Source organism: Anopheles merus, chromosome 2L (assembly GCF_017562075.2).
Source record: "Anopheles merus strain MAF chromosome 2L, AmerM5.1, whole genome shotgun sequence".
NCBI classification, from domain to species: Eukaryota; Metazoa; Arthropoda; class Insecta; order Diptera; family Culicidae; genus Anopheles; species Anopheles merus.
Genome location: NC_054083.1, coordinates 5152607 through 5172589, shown reverse-complemented (window position 1 = coordinate 5172589; position 19983 = coordinate 5152607). Strand labels below are relative to the sequence as shown.

Below are 19983 nucleotides of genomic sequence, written 5' to 3'. Positions count from 1 at the left end.
AGGACCGCCTAAATTTCATACCTTTTATCACATTTATGAATGGAGTTCCGATATTTTAAAAGATAATGGACTGATTTTTTGCATGTACATAGCTAAAGAGTGTCTTCAAAGACATATGAAGAAAGTTTTCCGATTCTTCTTTCCAAATCGGAATCTTACAATTTCTTTACAAATTTGTATGTAAAAGCCAGTGAGAAATTAAAAAAAAGTATTTTGAACAGATTAGTTGGAGGATTTTGGTAACCAAAAATAAAAGTATATACATTGTTAACAAGATAATTTGTAGGTGTAATAGCTTCAGTCAGTTTTTGCCTGGGGGATGTTATGATTATCTATGATATGGATACGATGTCACTAATAAAGGAGGATTGAAAGGAGATTCAAAGGAGATTTGAACTGAAGGTGGACATGTTATAAAACCTACTTACACAGCAATCAAGTGTTTCTAGTAGAAGAAAAAAGAAGTCTTAAAAGAAGAACAAATAAACATCAGTTCTACGACGTTTAACTGAAAGTGGTTGTTATTCACAGGAACTGAAAGAGAGATTCTTCTGGAGTCGTGGATCCACTCCTCTTTTTCTGGGCTTTGCAGTTTTGCAGAACTAATTATAACTCCAGATCGTTCCGAGACAACACTCCCCCCATTCCACTTCTGCTTAATTTCTTTCTTTTTAAATATAGTCCGAACGAGCTTCACGAGCTAGAGTCAACGACTCTGAACGAGTATCTGTATACATCTTTGACCATCCCCACCCCCCTGCTCAAAAAAGCCGGACGTACTTCGATTCTATCCGGAATCGGTTCGATTCGACTCCGGAAAAAATGGGAATTATTTCAATACTAATACTTGGGCACTTGTATGACCAAACATGACCCATCATGGGCTTTAGCCTAAAAAGGACCGTCCCTCTGTAGCAACGACTGACTAGTCGGATGCGTGGTATTGAATAAGTCTCGAAAGTCGGCACAGGTCCGCGTAGAACGTTACGCCACATAGAAGAAGAAGGAGATTGTTCAATATTATAAAATATCTTTTTAAACAGCTTTTAATATTTTTTGGAAGAAAATACTGGCATTCAGTAGAAGCATGCCCACAAAAATAAAGAAAGACCATAACATTTTCTCAGATGGTCTCTTCGCGCAATCGTCAATTCTTCAACCTAACTAAATGCCCGCACATGGGCTCAAGACCCTTATGGACTGTGAACTCACAGAATTTATTATCATGCTTTGGTCACTGAAACTAAACTAGTAATTGATAGCCATGTGACCAATTTGACCCGAATACAGTTGTTGAGTACAATAAAAAATACGTAATACGTATACTTAATACGTAAAAATGCGTATAATAAAAATGCAGTGCCTACACTGACAAAGAATGCAATGTACAATGGGTATGAAGCTTTCAGCTGCAAATTCTCAATACCCATATAACCAAACTATCGTAAAATCATCCGTTTCTTAACAGGGCAGAAAAGTGGGAGTAGTTCATAATTAGATATGGGAAGAGCGACAGTTCATTTATAAATGGTTTTGGTAATCAAGTCAAGGAATAACAATTCAGTCTGTTATGCGGTTCTCAACTTACGCGGGTTCAGAGATACGCATTTTTTCTTTCTAAATTTACAGTGTATGTATCATATCCGTTCAAATAGGTTTAAAAATTGTCAAATGTAAAATAAATTACATAAATTACATAAATATACATATTCATAAATATATAAATTACATAATTACATAAATAAATAACGGACTGGCGGACGAAGGCGCGAGACCGTGAGCGCTTTCGGCCACTCCTGAGGCAGACCAAGACCGCAAAGCTGGATAAGTAAGTAAGTAAAATAAATTGCTGTTTTTCATAAAAAAATGAAATCGCTGTATATTTAGAAATATCATTTCTTCGCAAATCCTATTTAACAAATTATTTCGTGTGTAAAAGTGCTAATTTAAATCAGAAATATTTATTTTTTAAATGTATTTAGGTGAATGATTATAATATTCGACTTCCGCGTATATGCGATGGCGGATGGCTCGGGAACAGACTGCCGATTAAAATATTTTGCTTAGTTTTTATTCTCAATTATGATTGTATGAAGGAATGCAAGGCTAGAATGCAACATACCAACACTACTGCTAATCTGTATCGTTGTGGTAAATACTTCCTCGTGTGGATGTTCTTTTACTCTTTCCTTGGAATATATTTTATCTCAGTGATGTCGAAGCGAATTATGTTAATAAAAGACCAAAAAAACTGCACATCATTTGATTTAGGTCTTGGAAGCTTGAGCTTTTGATTTGAACAGTATAACTTTGCCAGGAGATCGAAGGCAACGAGAAGATGAAACTTCACTCTTGTAGAAAAATAAAAATATATAAAAATAAGCACCATCAGGGAGCGAATTTGTTGTGAGAGGAATTCTTCTTTCTTCACTATGCTGCTTCCCAAATGTAGCCCTGGTTTTATCTTATTTATGAGACAATCTTTATCCACCCGCACTGAAATTTCATCGATTTTTCTTATATCGTGCACTAAGGCTAGTAATAAAACCCAAATTATTTACTTTTTACATGATTCACATTTCTTATGCCACACCTTACTCAATATTCTCATGCATGTACTCATTCACAGCATATGGGAATGAGAAGTTGTCTAATGAAAAGATATATTAGTTTTCAACTCGTTGGATTGGATGCTCTTCTCTTGCTGTTTTGCATATTAGATCCACGTATTTATTCCCTTTAAGCACCGTAAAACCAATATTATGGCATTTACACTAGAAAATTGTCACATGAGCTTTCAACCACAAAGGGTATATTCGGCATGGAATACGGATACATGGAAACCACATACTAATCTCTTTTTTGCACAAACACAGTCATTTCCATAAATAAATTCCATACTGTGTTTAGTCAAAAAGACATCGCATTCTTTTCGTTTTAAGTGTACCACAGCGCTCACAGTCAAGTTTGTTGAGCTTAGAAAAAGAAAACGGGATTACAGGAACATTGCCACATAGGAAAGTAACTCCGACGAAGTACAACACATAGCTTATGATACTAGATGAAATGCAATATACCAGCTTATTCGCGTATCACCAGGCTAGTGATGCCTTTTTCAGCGGCTTAAGACAGAAACATTTTTTCAACAACTGTTTTATCACGAACGGTAATATTTCACACTCATGCAAACTATTGTTTGTGGCATATGCACATAGCATCAGGATGCTGCAAGGTGCTCCTGGTTTGTTGGAGGCATATCAAATGTTATTTTCCGCAGATAAATGCAGCGTCGTTGTTCACACACACCCGAGTCTCGCGTATAACTAATTTTACCACATAGAAGAGATTAAAGACACCAGACATGAGTTTCTTGAAATCCTCTCAACAGTGGAGAGCACGTCAGTAAAACGTTCTCGCTGATTATGTTTAAAGATGAGCAAATATTTCAATACTCACACAAACATACACCACGTATCCCAGGGAAAATAGCCAGGTTCCATGGAGAAAAGTAGGGTACACAAATGGAAACTAGCACTAACTCGAAATGCGCATGTCTCTGCAAGTGAACTGTTCGCAGAGAAGGATTTTTGGTCTTTACCAGATTTGCTGCTCATTTACAGGTGCTCCTTATTTGTGTACTTTTGTAAGAATGTTCTTCATGATACGGATGATCATTGGGGAAGTTCAATGGGGCATCAGTTTTGGATTGTTTTGGGGTCCTTTTTGATTCTGACTAGTAATATTTATATTAATAACTAGTAATATCAATATTAATTTTTAATATTATTAAAATATGACCGTAAATATTGCCTACATACGTGCCAGAATAATGGAATAAATAATTATTAATATTAATAACCTACTTATTACACCAATGATATTTCCTACTAACTTTAAGCCACATTTGGAAAGCCTTTTTCTTGAGTAAAAAAACGTATAAATAGTATCACTAACACTTAGGTAGTTCTGAATTGATAATATAGGCTAAATTAACTCTGGCAGATTTCTGGCAGAATTGAAGTGTCAACTTGTTTTATTCACAGAAAAAAGTCAATCCATTCTTAAATCTCACATTGTAAAACACCTAGCTGTATCAAATATGTGACTTACAATAAAAAAATTTATCAGCAGAACGAATAACATCTTACTCTTTTTTTTCAGGTTGTTACTAAAGCTGGCAATTGGTATATATAGCTCAATAGTATTGGCATTGTATGTCAGGGTTAAGAATTTAAAGAAAAAAAAAAAACAAATAAAATCCTGGACCACTCCATTTAATAGAGGTAGAATACAGCTGCTCTATGAAATGATGGTACATCCAGCTGTTTTCCAATCATTTACCAATATCTTGAGAAATTTTCAAATTACACTTAAAAATGTTGAAGTTATTCTATAATTATTTTTTTTGAAATTTTGAACAAATAGTTAAAAAATACCTAAACTAGAAGGCAAACTTTAACTTTGTCAAAACTGCTTGTCAATTGCAAAAACTAACTTTCTCGTGGCCGCTTCAAAAATCTATACATGAACTGCAAAAGGCTGAATCATCTGAATATCCTAGAAATTTTGTTTAAGAAGTCCTAAAAAGGTACATAAATCAAATAGAAACATGCATTTTAGAAATATTACCATAGCGATAGGTCACAACTGCGCCAAATAGCTGTTTGTTTAAGATTGTTTTCAAACGTCAAGTTTTGTCACTTTTTGTCAACTTTTGTCAACTTTATTTCCTGCCTGCTCGCTTACGAAATTTTGACAAAAGCTCATATTTTGCCAAATTTGTCAGCATTATGTCACCTCCGTGGCGCCGCACCTATGAAGAAATCGACAAAACTACCACCTTTGAGGTCATAATTAAGTTTTATTGCGCAGCGAAGGCCGCTGGCACATGTAAATAATGAAAAAAATCTGTTGATCAATTTGGGTTCTGTAATAGTCGAAAAGAACTAATGTTAAGTTGTCCTAATTCGGTAAAAGTAAGGCTTAGCCCTCTACGTTACGCTAGCGTTACGCGTAACGCCAGTTTACCACAAACCCAAGCAGCATTTTTTTGAACGCCTGTTTTAACCGTCGTGGATGAGCAAATTGATTGATAACAATGTCTAATAATCGAAATCTAATGAATGTTCAGCAATCGTTCATAAGGTTTAGATTAATTGATGATTCATTAAAATAAAAACAAATTATATGACTATTACCTTACTATATTTGATATTCATTAATGTTATTTAATTTAAGAATTACTTTTAAAACAATTTAAATATTAAAATGCTTATACATTTCTTAGCCCACTATTGGTGTAGAACTATTATATTGAAATTATAATCAATGTGCAAATTTATTTATAAACCTAATTCATCGCCTTTATAATTTTTTTTTTCTTTGGCTTAACAACCGATGCCGGTCAAGGCCTGCCAGCCCATTTGTGGGGTTGGCTTTCAGTGACTTATTGATTTCCCCCCATAGCAGGATAGTCAGTCCTACGTATGGCGGCACGGTCTGTTTGGGGCTTGAACCCATGACGGGCATGTTGTTAAGTCGTACGAGTTGACGACTGTACCATGAGACCGGCATGAGACGGCCTTTATAATAGTGCCTTTAAACTAAATGTAATTATGATTTAAAATGGCCAGAAACGTAGATTTCATAGATAATAAATACATGTCATATATTTAACTTAATTACATATGTTTTACATATTATTTTATTTTCTGCTTTTGGAAATGTTACTCCAATTTAAAGCTTCATGAGTTTTTAGAACTTTTATTGACTATTTTTCATAAACTTTGTATATAACTTATGTTTCAGAATTAAATTTCCTTGATATTGGTTAATCTTAAAACATAAAACTTTAATTTTCATCGTAGTTTTAAATATTTTTTATTCGAAAAATAGACTCTGGTCGCGTGGACAAAACTATAATAAAAATGTTGCTTGGGAATGTTTCAAGGCATGTAACGCTTCTCCTATGTAACGTAGAGGGCTGAGCCTTACTTTTACCATAACATAAGGAAAAAATAAATACAGGTAAGCTTAAAATTAATTGCAACAACTTCCGTCGTATGGTACGGGTAACCAGTGGATCGCACGCAGCCGCCAGACTGAAATCGTTATTGGCCGCATGGCGTACTATTGATGTTCGGATTGCTGCAGGACGACACCAAAATATCCAGCCTACAGGAAGCAGTCTCATTTAAAATGTTTAATTATCTGCGTCATCTATTTGCCCTTATATTGTCGGAGTGAATGTCCCAAAATCCTCTCTTATTGTAGGACGCAAACGTGAACCACATTTGTGAAGACTTTCACCGACAATATCTGGACTGGTTGTGATAATGTGCAACACACTATTCGTTAGGATTCAGATACGATCATTTCCGAGTAAGATATGAGTTACCGTGAGTGGCATATATAAGCCAATTGCTGAGATAATAGCCGGCATCGCGAATAAATGAACTCTTTTTAACAGTCGTTTAAAATTACCCAGAGTCGTTAAAAATAGCTAGAATTTGGCATCGCGAACGCATTGAGTTCATTTGTTAACTCTGGGAGTCGTTAACTCTGGGAGTCGTTAACTCTGCGTAATTTTAAACGACTGTTAATTTTAAACCATTTATTTCGCGATGCCAGCTAATAAATGCCCCTAATTTTTCTCGAACTATCATAACCAAAGCGTTGCGGATTACTCTCTTGTTACCCACGTTTACACGGTACTCCGTTGGAGACTCCGAGCAGAATCGGCTGCTGCGAGCTGTCAAGCTCCTCAAAGCGCTACGACTCATTGATCAGAACCCGCGCGGAATGACGCCACATAAGACGCTGGCGATGTTTCCGAGAATCCGAGTTTCCGAGATTCCGAGCGCGCACTTTTATGCTATCGATGTGATTATGTTAGCAAACGTGCACCGAATGAACAACGAACAGTGTACGATGTAGTTACTGCAGCAGTGGATAGCTACGGTTTGACAGAACAATCTATCCTTGATGAACCTGGTAGCACCGGAAAACCGTTTCTACTCAAAACTATTCTTGCGTACACGCGACCTAATCGAAAATTGCAATCGCAGAGGCTTCTAGTGGAATTGCTACTCTGCTGCTGACCGGGGGACGTACCCTGCACTCTACATTCAAGCTATCGTTCACCCTGGACGCTAACAGTTCCTGTAACATCCGTGTACAGTCAGCACAGGTTGAATTGATGCAACAGGCATCACTTATTGTATGGAACAAGACATCCATCAGCAGCCGCTATGCTTTAGAACAGGAGTCTCCAAACTACGACTTGTGGGCCGCATGCGATCCTCGAGAGCCTATTATGCGGCCCGTGATGACTTTGTAATGGTTAAAATTAATGGTTAAAATTAAAAAAATTAAAATTAATTAAATTTAATTAATGTGACTTTTTTAAAAGAAAATTTAATTGTTGCTTTTCAGAGACGTAGACCAAGCTTAAATAATAGAAAGCTATAAATGTTTTGTATATTATGTTAGTATTTTCTTATAAAGACAAAATTTAAACGTTCGCATTAGCTACAGTCAACGGAAAAATTGCCCTCCACACCATTATATGTGAAGCAATGGGACCCGCGAACTGAAAAGGCCCTGCTATAGAATCTCGCGCTCTCGATTGCGTCTAGCAGGATGTTTTGGGAAATCGCCAATCGCCGATGATAAGGTAGTGCTGATATTTGGCGACTTCCGACAGATAATGCCAATCGTTCTTCATGGTATCAACGTCCAGGTTCTCCAACAGTGTATTCGGCGGAGCATTGTGGGTGGCAAATTTAGGGAATTGCGTGTGCGGGAAACATGCGTGTGCAGACAGCCCAGACTGTTCAAGATACTGAAGAGCGGAAAAAGTTCATAGAATTTCTGCTCTGCACCGGCGAGTGTAATATGGCATACGACATTTCCGGATTTCGGTAAGGCGTATGGCAAGATACCACGAGACTTGATATTACCTGGAACATCTGATCCGAAAGGTAAAGTAAATGTATCTCAAACAGTGTGAATTTTGATAAATATAAATATATGTTATTCATAATAAAAGTACACAAGAAAACCTTTTGCAAACCATCCAAAAACAAAATGGTTGATTGAAGTGGAATTCTTATATACCCTCCAATATACGTTGCGTAGCCCTGTTATCGGGCCATTTTATCTAGTAATTAAAATGCCTGCTATTTAAATTATCTTTGTTCTTTATTATCCATTCCAAATTAATACTATAAAGACAAGTTATACGGCCTATACTTCGTACAAACTGATAATTAAAAAATATAATTTTGTAAAGTTGCAAAAAGTATATCTTGATTTTTGGACGAAAGCTTTATAATAAGTTATTCTTCAATGTGTAGTACTAGGGAAAACATGAACAAACTAAACTCTATTATTTTTCCATGTTTAAGACAAATATTTTATTTATTTTAAGTTTTCTGGTTATAGTTTTTCCTATAACTTTGCTAAAAATTATTAAATTATAAATTAAAAAGGCATTATTTTAATCATCAGGTGTCTCGCTCGATATCACAGCGACATATGCCAGGTAAGGAGTACAAATGCTGCTACCTGATACGCACACATGTTTAACGAACACAACTATTTGGTTCGGTTCAGTAAACGTCGGGTGGACGCCAGAACGCAAATGCGCAGACTTTTTCATAATTTTGTATGACTTAGGCTGCTTTGGACCACACTTGTGGATGCTCGCTATTAATCACAATATAATAATGTATAAAACAATTTGTAAATAACAATTCTACATAACCAACTGATTAGTTGGATTCTGACCGCTCATTAACCATAGTGGTACTGATAACTGATTGTAGCTCGGGTTATCAACAACAGTCTATGTGTTCATGTGCATACTTACTTTAGTTCAACGAAAGCATTTGAAAAACATGGTACATGTACGGCTACTTGTAATGATGTATATATTATTCATTTATAGCACATTTGGTTCAGTAAGAAGGCCCATTAATATACGGGTATTGGAAGGAAATAGTTGTGACACTCCTCAAGTTATCGGTGGAAAGTGCATGAATATTTCTTTATGTGATCCAGCTTTTGTGCACTCCATAGCCTATCAAGAGCATACCCCGGTGTGCCAACAAAATGCCTTCTACAGAGTGATTTGCTGTCAACCGTTTCTTGATTTTTGCGAAAATAGTAAACAATTTCAAATCTGGCATGGCATTGAAGCAGAACCTGGAATGTTTCCCCACCTTGCTAGATTAGGGTTGAAAAATGAAGAAGATGGGATTGCTTGGACATGCAGTGCGAATATTATTTCCGAACGATTTCTTCTTACCGCTGCACATTGCAATCCGGTGAACATTGCGGGACTCGGTTGTGCTGAATCGATGCAATGCGATCAACAAAATACTGTAAAGGTATAAACCTGTAGGTTATGCTACGAAGTAGAAAATGTTTAATTTTTTTTTTTCAGAGCTTCATCTTGAACCCAAAATATAAAACATCTTTAAAATACCATGATATTGCTTTGGTAGAACTCGAACAAAATATAAGGTTTAACAAACGTGTGCTTCCAATTTGTCCATACATCAGTAAGACTGATTTGCATTTAAGCGAAGATCTTGTTATTGCTGGATGGGGTGCTACAGAAAGTAAGTAAAAAAATAAATGAATAAATGAATAACGTTAATTTCATTGTATGGTGGTGGGTGTTTCAGGAGTTTAGCCTTAATTTTTTTTTTACAAAATGACCGGTTAACCTGCCAATGCTGGCCAATATGGTGCTGGCATTGAATAATTAAAGTTACCAGTCAATAATGTTAAATCATCGGCATCAATTGACAATTCATGTGCGTATGAGATACAGGGTTTTCCAAGTCAGTTTCCAATGTAAACATTGTTATTCACTGCATGTAAAATGTTGTTCCACATCGATCTGATATTTCATTTCCATCACAATATTTTTTTATTTCTACAGCATGATTTTCAACACGACTCAAGCTGGATTGAGTTTGACAGTTCTTTGTTATATGTTGAAAATCATGTGTTGAAACTGAAATTTCATTTTGAAGCAAATAAACCATTTGACAGCTGTTGAAAAACATCTTGGATGCAGTGAATAACAATGTTTACATTCGAAACCTCAACAATGTTCGACTTGAAAAATCCTGTAAGTCTCTAATTCTAGAACTCTAATTATAACAATTAATGAAATGGCTAAATTCGTTTCGGTATCTACCTGATGTTTTTCACTAGCATTGCCAGAGCATATACTCATCGATTTGTGATATTCCAATGTGTAGGAAAATTAAGTGTCTAAGTTAAGGAACAACAGGAGATCCTTCATGTCGATAAACTCTTTATTAGCATCGTTATTAATATTATTGTGCTTAAATTTGGAGGTGTATAATTAAACCTTCATGGCAGATTTTTCATTAAAAAATGACTTTCACGAGATTCTTGCCTAGTGAAATAATCTATTTCTCGACAAAACAACCCAAATGATTATTCTGGATTGCTGATGACATCCTAGACTTTTGTAGTATCTCGCAACTGGATATTTGTACGCTTTCACGGCAAGCCCGCCCCTTAAGTGAAATGTTAGCATATCTAATGAGGTTGTATATTTTAGGTCACTTTCAATCACCTCGATTAATGTTTGCTACAGTACGGACCGTGCTGCAGAATGATTGCAAAGATCATTATGCATCATTATTGAAGGCATCCCCGAACAAAAAACTCCATCAAGGAATAACCGATGAAATGTACTGTGCGCAGGGAGCTTTGGCAGATAATGTTACCGAACACATCGATGCGTGCAGTGGAGATTCAGGTGGACCATTGCAAACAAAACAGAATAACAATCTATATTTGATTGGAGTGATATCGACGGGATTCGGCTGCGGATCATCTTCACCAGGGTTATACACACGTGTTGCATCATATTTTGGTTGGATCAAGGAAACGGTTAGTGCCACTAGGGATAACTAAAGTGTAATTCAACATCTCAAGCGTCTCAACATTTTCTGCAACTCAATAATACATACAACATTATACGGCTACACATTTATTTAGTTTTTTCGTAGGAATTGGAATGTATAAATTATTCGTAACTTCATAGTCATAACATTAAACATGGGGTAGGTTTTTCAACTGTGTCTTCTTTTAGCATTATTATACCATCGTACATTATGTCTTTGATAGCTTGAATAATATTTAATGCATCGAGAGTTGATGAGAAACGATCTCATGTTTCTAGCTTTCAGGCTCTTCCATTGGTACCGGTACTGCTTTCGCACAACGAAAACATCCTCTGACACACTTTTTAAGTGACCTTATTTTATAGATGACTTGTTCCTAATGGCAAACAGAAAAATATATGAGTTTTTTTAATGCTTATGCTATTTTTAATGCTTTCATGCTATCTGTTGAACAATTACCTGCATCAGATTAAAACACATAGCAATCAGAGCCATTCCGAGCAATAGATAGACCGCACAAAGAATGAAACTAATTTCCATTTTGGTATCTCCTTTGGTTTGTAGCTGTGGAATAAAATGACATGTTGTAGTAATAAACACTTTTAGAAATCTCTGGCCAGTGCATTTTTTTCATATTCGTACGCAGTTTTGGCATAGTCTCTTAGTCAATACAACTAGTAAATAAATAAATAAATAAATAAATAAATAAATAAATAAATGAATAAAATAAATAAAAAAATAAATAAGTAAATAAATAAATAAATAAATAAATAAATAAATAAATAAATAAATAAATAAATAAATAAATAAATAAATAAATAAATAAATGAATAAATAAATAAATAAATAAATAAATTATAAATAAATGAATCAATAAAAAATATATGAATAAATTAATAAATAAGTAAATAAATTAATGAATAGATAAAAAAGAATATATAAAAAAATCAATAAAATAAATAAATAAACAAATAAACAAATAAAATAACAAGTAAATAAATAAATGAATAATTAAATAAGTAAATTAATCAATACATTAATGAATTAATAAAATAACTAATACGTAAATAAACACATAAAAATATGTGTATAAATAAATAAATATCAGATTTCTAACGCGACTATGTTTCAACACCTTTCAATTCCCATTGACGATGTCGTACAACCTTATCTTTTGGTTTGTAAACGATTCTTTTAATTTTATCAAAAGAACGATCTGATAACTCATAAAATTTAAACATCTTCAATCAACAAGAGCAAATACTTTTTCCTCAAATTGAGAGCTTTATGTCTTTTTTTTATTTATTCTAAGGAAGCATATAGTATCAATAAATTTAAACACATTAAATCAAAGCGTTTCACCTACTACATTTGGTGTTCTCCAATTAGAATCTAGGTAAGTAAGGACCTGATAATAAAATAGACTCGAACTAGTTTATACATGACATGACCGTAAATAAGGGATTTGACAACTGTTGAAAGATCTTTTAGCAAGTTTTAGTCGATTATCCTCTGAGAACAGATTGAGAACGGATTATCTACTGATCAAGCTGGAAAATTGACGTACTTGTCGTACAAATACGATTTAAGCAAGGACATAACTTTCCCAAATATTTGTATAGATTCAATAATATTAACAAATTCTGAAGTTAAATGCAGTCATTATCCGATATACGCTATCGTAAGGGACCGAGCACAATAGCGTATCTCGAGTTTTTGCGTATAGCGGATTCCTATAGAAAAATAGTTTACACTACTGGTTCGAGGGTTGAAAAATATCGCCGCAGAGTTTTACATTTAAGTTTTTTGTTGCAAAATAGGTATCTTTTGCACAAATTTAATGCAAAATTTAATGAAATTCAAAAAGAGCATACAATATTTCAAAGAATTAAAATATTTGCAAAAAAACACATGGAGCTGTCAAATAGAGGAATCGCGTACTGTGAATTCGCGTATATCGAGTATCACGTACTGCGGATAATTGCTGTACTAAATTCATACAAAAGATACGTTTTTTCTGGTTTTCTTTACAACGGCCAAGCCGTATTGCTAATGTAAAACAAAGATGCTTTTTGCAAATTTGCAGATGCCTTGGCAGGCCACATGAAAATGATTACGATGTAATGATGAATTTCAACAGACGATTTGTATATATGAACTGACGCTATTCACGAATGGCCATACAAGTTATTGATGGGTCGTACTATTCATTTCACGAACCGTCGTACACCAGTAGCTGCAAGAAAACATAGGCGACTTCGACCTGCGGAATTGTTCTTACAACTGAACTTACTTGTACCTTTTTGGTCGACCCGTACGACACCTGGTCGCTTGCCATCCCAACCCAGTAGGTTTAGGTCGACCTGCCCATCACTAGTGCTTGTGCACTATCAGTTGGAAATAGTAGCACTGATGTTTTCTATATTCTTCATTTAAGGTATGTTCTACTGGAATCATTCCAGTGGAATCAAACTGGTAACAAACTGCGTGCATCCATGCTTGTTAACATGTCCACTCTCACTTCAAATTCTTTTTAATACCGTTGTTGGCCTGCTCACGATAGAGCACGTTGATGTGACATGGCCAGGTCAACAACAATTCGACAGGATACTCGGTCCCTGGCTGCAGCCTCCCATCCATGTAGACACCCGATCTCGGACAGGTCTCGCTTCAAGTAATCCAGCCATCGAGTTCGCTGTGCTCCTTTGCTCCTTATGCCGAACTGAGGATCGCTGTCAAACACCTTCTTGGTGGGGCATGAATCCGGCATCCTCATGCCATGCTCCAGCCATCATATCTTGCTAGCCTTCGCCATCGTCAGGATGCTCAGGTCGCCGTACAGCTCAACAAGCTCATGGTTCATCCTTCTCCTCCACGCTGCATGCTCAATCACACCGTCAAAGATGTCGGATGTACGCCTCATACACCTTTGCTGTTGTCCTGCCGATGATATCGATGTCATACACGAAGCAAAGAAATTGGAGAGACCGGTAGAGGATCGTGCCACGGATGTCGTTGTCTAGCCCCGCGCTTCGAGTGACACCTTCCAGGACGATTGTGAAGAGTAGACAGGAGAGTCCGTCGCCTTGCCTCATACCCCTGCGAGAATCAAACAATTCCGACATCAAGTTCGACACTCTCATCTTGCACTGTACCACGTTCATGGTGGCCTCTAACAGCCGGATCAACTTCCCAGGAAAATGGTACCGCTGCATGATGTTCCATGGCTCATACCGGTCTATGGCGTCGGTGGCCGCCTTGAAGTCGATGAACAGGTGGTCCGTAGGGGTCTGGCGCTCTCGGCACTTCTCGAGGATCTGCCGTAGAGTGAAAAGTTCGACAATGGTAGATTTACCTCCAACAAACTCTGCTTGGTAGCTGCCGATACAATTTGTAGCAGGGGGTGCAAGTCTGCAGAACAAGATCTGAGACATGATCTTGTAGGCGGCATTAAAGACACTTGTCAATTGGTGTCGATTGGTTTATTAATATTCTTGTCATTAAAGCCAATTGGTTGATTAATTCTACACTTAAAATCTAACATTCTTCTTTGCAAGCCATTTGTGGCTTGCAGTTACCTTATACCGGATAGTCTCGGTTTACTTAAAGCTATCCGTTGATTTTATTTTCTGTTACAAATTTGGTTTTGTTTAGACTTGTTTATAAAGGTTAGTGATAGTTGTTAGTTTACGCTGGTAATCGCTGTCTTGTGAGAGGATGGTTTGAATGCTGTGGTCCAATTTGCAGGTAATGCGTTTCGTAGTATATCCATGGCATTCGGTTAAGATGTGACGGACGGTGATGTCGACGCCACAGAAACTGCATAGTGGTGGGCATGATTTTTGTAATAAAAAGGTGTGGGTGAGCCGGGTGTGTCCTATCCGAAGTCTTGATAGGGTTCACTGATCTTGGTATGATGGTCGGTCTTTCTATGGTGGTGTTGTGGTCTTAATGGATCTTAGGAAAGAGCAACCGCTGCTAACCCAATAACCATTCCAGCTATTGGCGATGATGGTTTTGCTAAGGCAAATGAAATTACGGCGTGGAAGAGTGTTATGGCAGCAGGGCGGGTTATTACGTCCTGAGTTGGCTAGTCGATCTGCTATTTCGTTTCCCTGGATACCTGTGTGACCAGGAATCCAATAAACTGGGTTAATAACACTCAACTTCCGTTCCTTCGGTAGTTCCTCCTGCTCCCAGATTTTCACGATCAGCTGATGCATTTCGGCGGTAAGCCTCTCCGACTCCATCTTCAAGAGCTCGGCCGCCAGTCCATCACTGCCAGCAGACAATTGCTCTTAAGCTGCAATCTCATCCAAAGATGGCGGGAGTACCTCGTCGAATGCGCCGATGCTGTCGCTGGTGTTACTGCAGTGTTGCTGCTGTGGTGACTGCCTTGCGCCAGCCATTCCTGCCTCTGATCCATTCAGGTGTCCTTCGAAGTAGCATTTCCACCTTTCGATCACCTCCCGCTCGTCCGTCAGGAGATTTCCTTCCGCATCCCGGCACATTGTGTAGCCATGTCATAGATACCAATTACATCCAATATACAAAAACTGTCATTAGCTGTTGCGCCATTGAAAAAAAAAAACAAAATTTACCCGGGAAAATATTGATTTTACCAAGTAGATTTTTCGTATGCGTATATAATATATTCTTTTTCTTCTTTTTCTTCTTTGGCTCAACAACCGATGCCGGTAAAGGCCTGCCAACACACTTGTGGGGTTGGCTTTCAGTGACTTATTGATTTTCCCCCATAGCAGGATAGTCAGTCCTACGTATGGCGGCACGGTCTATTTGGGGCTTGAACCCATGACGGGCATGTTGTTAAGTCGTACGAGTTGACGACTGTACCATGAGACTGGCTTATATAATATATTAATATATAATATTTTAACATGGTCCAAAGATTAGCCACCCAAATATTCTTTCCAAGCCACTGGCTTAAAAAATGTTCCAGAGCAAAGCAGAAAAGCAAAGCGGCAAACAAATAAAAAAATCATGGGAACAATCCCGAGTGATTTTTTTCTAATCTTTGACATAAAAGCTTATATTCTCTTTCAAATCAACAGTGAGCTGTGTGCTGGTGACCACGAGTCATTGACCTGCCCACTTACTGCAGGACCATCATCCGGGGACGGCCGTGTACCCGAACACAAGCCATGATGGGCAAATTGTGATGGAAATCTTAAGGCCGGGCTACATTGATCGTACTCGCAAGTGTAATTTTGATTTTCACTAGCGCATCTGGCGGCGGCTGGTGGAAGCTTTTTTTAGTCGTCGGGGGAATGGTCGTGTTGGATCTCAAAATTAATTAGTTTTTTCACCATTTTTTGATGCGAAAACTGCTGAAATACTTGCACAACATATTTATCTATCAATTACAAAGCTTTTCCAGTTCAGTTTAAGTAAAAAACATTTCATTTCATTTATTAATTCATCCAGATGGAAAAATAACGTATTTTCTGGAGCGGCTCCAAATTGTATGGCAAAATGCTTCGGTCAGCAGCCGCCAGATGCGCTAGTGAAAATCGAAATTACACTTGCGAGTACGATCAATGTAGCCCGGCCTTTACGGCAGAGTTCATAGGATGCCCAAAAAGACCAACGCGTATGGAATAAAAACAAAATCTAACACATACACTAATAAAATATTTGATTTTAGGAACAAAGACTTCCCACACATGCCGAAATCAATACCATTACCAGGTTGGAGACAATACCAACCCAAAGATTTGACGAACAGCAACAGTAGTAACGATACAGGGCTTTTGGACAGAAACGAAATCTTGTCAATAATAGGTGAAGTGATGAGTAAACTGCAAAAGAGCAAATCCAAACAAGAACAGTTTATGACCATCTTTGAAGTTATCACAAAATATTGCATGCCATCAAAACGAGCTCTTCTATATTGAAGTTGCAAACTGGATTGCAAATAGCATCCTTAAGAAGAAATTATATGTAACAAATTTCCTACAAAAACATAATAAAGACATTATGTTTCTTACAAAAACTTTTTTGTAAACGCACATGAAATCAGTATTTGTAGTTTTATAAGATAGAACAGAAGGACAAAAGGGTGGAGTAGCAATATTCATAAAAAAGCATCAAGCACAGACTTATGAAATCACTCAATTTAAAAGTAGTTGAAGGAATTGGTATGAATTTAGAGGCTTCTTCTGGTAACATATCATTTATCTCGGCCTACCATCCAGGAGTGAACAAAACATGAAAGCTTTTGCAAATGATGTAGTTGCTGTAACCAAATTAAACAGCAGTTATTTTGTCTGTGACGATTTCAATGCACGACATATACTATGGAACTGTGCCAACTCCGATGAAGCAGGAAAGGTTCTCTTTGGTAAATTACAAATAGGACTGTTTTAAATTCACCATCCTAATACCCCCACGCACATACCGTCAGACTCAAATCGATGCCAATTAACATTAAACATCATATTGTTGAATTACTGCCATCTAATTTCCACTCCCATGACAATCACAGATCTAAAATCCAATCACCTTCCAGTGATTTTCGAAATATTGAACACTAAACCAACAGCAAATCCATGCAAATATCTCTACGATTATAACGAAGCCAACTGGCCAAATTTGTGAGTAATATTAACAATATTATAGACCCCACTCAAACGAATATAAATAAAATAACAAATACACAACAAATAGACGATATGATCGCACGATTCTCTTCAATCATATCTGAAGAGAAGAGAATCTGCACATGAACTAGCTGTTTCGAAAAAAAATCCGGGACTATACAATATTATTCTGCACAAGAAATAACATGCTTAGTACAATGCTTAGGCAAAGACACAGACAATGTTCAAGTCTGAAAAACAAATATAATAGTCTGTGCTATCAAATTAATCAAAAACTCGAAGAAACAAGAAACAATATGTGGTCCAAAGTACTTATCTAGATGAATGTAGAACAATCCAACAAAAACAATATCTGGAAATTTGTAAAAATTATCAAAAACTAGGAAAATTGTATGCCACCTCTTAGAGAAAACAATCAGACATTACTAAATCCGCAGGAGAAAGCTAAGGTAATTAAAAAACATTTGGAAACAGCTCACTTCACAACGTATTACTCTATGAGCCCGCTAGAACGCAAAGTTGAATCAAAAGTTAGACAATTCAACTCCTCAAACAGTGAACTACCACTCGACCCAGGTTTGCTATGCAAAACTAATAAAACTAAGGATTTATTTAAAAAATTAAAAAGAGGAAATCACCGGGACTAGACAATATCAACAACAAGACCCAGAAAAAACTGCCACCTGTAAACAGTAAAAAATCTACCGGTACTGCTCGACACGGAAAAAGCTTTCGACGCAATCTGACACAACGGTCTACACTACAAAAAAATCTTATTAAAGTTTCCAAAACCACTTATATAAATTATACAAACATTCATGTTAAACAGGAAAAATAACATACACATAGCTAACGCTATATCAGACCTTTCCTACCATAACACAAAGAGCAAACTATAGTTGTCGCTGACGACAATTTAGGCTTAAAAACAAAGCGTTGCTAGGTCAATAAATGCTGACTAGCTACGTTATGCAACGCGCCAGCGATGCGCGCCGGTTTAACGATGAAATGGAAAAATAGGCTAAGAAGAATAGACTAAGAAGAATATGCTGATCGACGACGGTCAGCATTTTTAAAGTATAAAATAAATCGAATAAATTCGATATCTATGCACCATCCCGAACACTTAGGTCTAGAGAAACTCTACGGCTCGCTCAACCCCGTTCCAGTGCTGGTCGGTCTGACCCTATGTTCCGCATGTCAGCTGTCTTCAACACTGTCTCGGATTGCTTCGACTTCGACATCTCAACTCAGTGCTTCAAGGAACGTCTCCGGCTTTTGCCGTGGCCGCAGTGAATTGCGATGCAAATCTTGTTTTTGCTATGTATTTTTTTAATTGAACTGTTACATCTTAATTAGGCCATACGGCCCGTTGAAGATTAAATTAATAATAATAATAATAATAATAATAATAATAAATTAATGAAGCCATTTATTTGCCAAGAGCCAGTTGGTGCGTTTATTGTTGTGCTTAAGTCGGCGTGTACTGTGCCTGTCTTAAGCTGCTGCTTCGAAAGACATTTTCGTGTGCGCGACAATAGTTAAAGCTGAAAAATTATTGAAAGTACTTTATACATTCTTTTATAAAAAGCCAAACTCAACATAAAAAAGATGCTCGTTTATTATAGCTTTTTCCAACCAGTAATAACATACGCTACCCCCATTAGGAAATTTTACGCATCCACCAATAAAAAGAGATTAGAAGTAGTATAAAATAAGATTCTCAAAATAATCATCAACGTTCCTCCATGGCAGTGGCGGATCTAACGGTAGGCGGGCCACGCCGATTTAGTGGCCCCGTAGATCGCCATTCTATAGTATGCCATATGGACAGAGTAATAGCAACAAGGACCCCCGGAAGGATGGACGCTCCCATGCTGGCGAATCATTTGCAGCCTTCCTCCCCCCCGTCAGCAACAATTTTGGAGCCTGTGTCTGATGATCGAAGGGGCCCCCGACGGCATTACAAGTTTACTGTTAAATCTTCCAACAGCACGTTTAGTGCCGCTACCAACCCCCCCCCCCCCGCCCCAACAACATTTACCATTTCAAGGGGGCCTCAACTCGTCTTTCCGCCTAGGGCCCCCGATACCCTTAATCCGCCACTGCTCCATGGTGCAGAACAGCTTCCTTACAAGAAGGCTGAACACTGAATGTATAAACGTCCATATTGAAAAGCTATACAAAAATTATACAAACAAGTGCCGTAATAGTTCCAACAGCTTATTACAACACCTAGTGTTATGATACACAATAGTACTTAGTTAATTATTTAGATATAAATAGTACGTAGGATTAGATAGGTTACTTTAGGCCATAGATAGGAATAAGTCAGCATTTATATAAAACTATTCAGTGGGTTTTTGTGATAATTTTCCCACCATCAGTCAAAACTTTTCCTAGAAATA

General features: G+C 37.0%; 2 protein-coding genes across 3 annotated transcripts in view; one reads left to right on the top strand and one right to left on the bottom strand.

Moving 5' to 3' along the window:
• Positions 1 to 8861: 8861 nt before the first annotated feature.
• On the top strand, positions 8862 to 11049 carry LOC121592938 (serine protease persephone-like). 2 transcript variants are annotated; one of them, XM_041914876.1, is made up of 3 exons: positions 8862 to 9386; positions 9449 to 9626; positions 10607 to 11049. In XM_041914876.1, the coding sequence occupies exons 1-3, from the start codon at positions 8901 to 8903 to the stop codon at positions 10963 to 10965; spliced, it is 1023 nt and encodes a 340-aa protein (XP_041770810.1). In that variant the 5' UTR covers positions 8862 to 8900; the 3' UTR covers positions 10966 to 11049. The 2 variants fall into 2 exon arrangements, with proteins under 2 accessions (XP_041770810.1, XP_041770809.1); XM_041914875.1 differs by having other exon boundaries at positions 8863 to 9392.
• A 180-nt stretch (positions 11050 to 11229) lies between these two features.
• LOC121592937 (potassium channel subfamily K member 18) overlaps positions 11230 to 19983 on the bottom strand; it is a 50194-nt gene continuing 41440 nt past the window's right edge. Inside the window, exons 8-9 of the mRNA XM_041914874.1 lie at positions 11415 to 11519; positions 11230 to 11331 (exon numbers count right to left, since the gene is read on the bottom strand). Coding sequence (XP_041770808.1) covers positions 11230 to 11331; positions 11415 to 11519 — 207 coding nt within the window. The remainder of the gene's footprint in view (positions 11332 to 11414; positions 11520 to 19983) is intronic.

What these genes read in the sequence shown, in the direction of transcription:
- LOC121592938 (XM_041914875.1), top strand. Translation starts at nt 8,901, where the DNA reads ATGGTACATGTACGGCTACTTGTAATGATGTATATATTATTCATTTAT. An exon ending in ATCAACAAAATACTGTAAAG is followed by an intron (nt 9,393 to 9,448) that starts GTATAAACCTGT and finishes TTTTTTTTTCAG; the next exon opens with AGCTTCATCTTGAACCCAAA. An exon ending in TGGATGGGGTGCTACAGAAA is followed by an intron (nt 9,627 to 10,606) that starts GTAAGTAAAAAA and finishes TGTATATTTTAG; the next exon opens with GTCACTTTCAATCACCTCGA.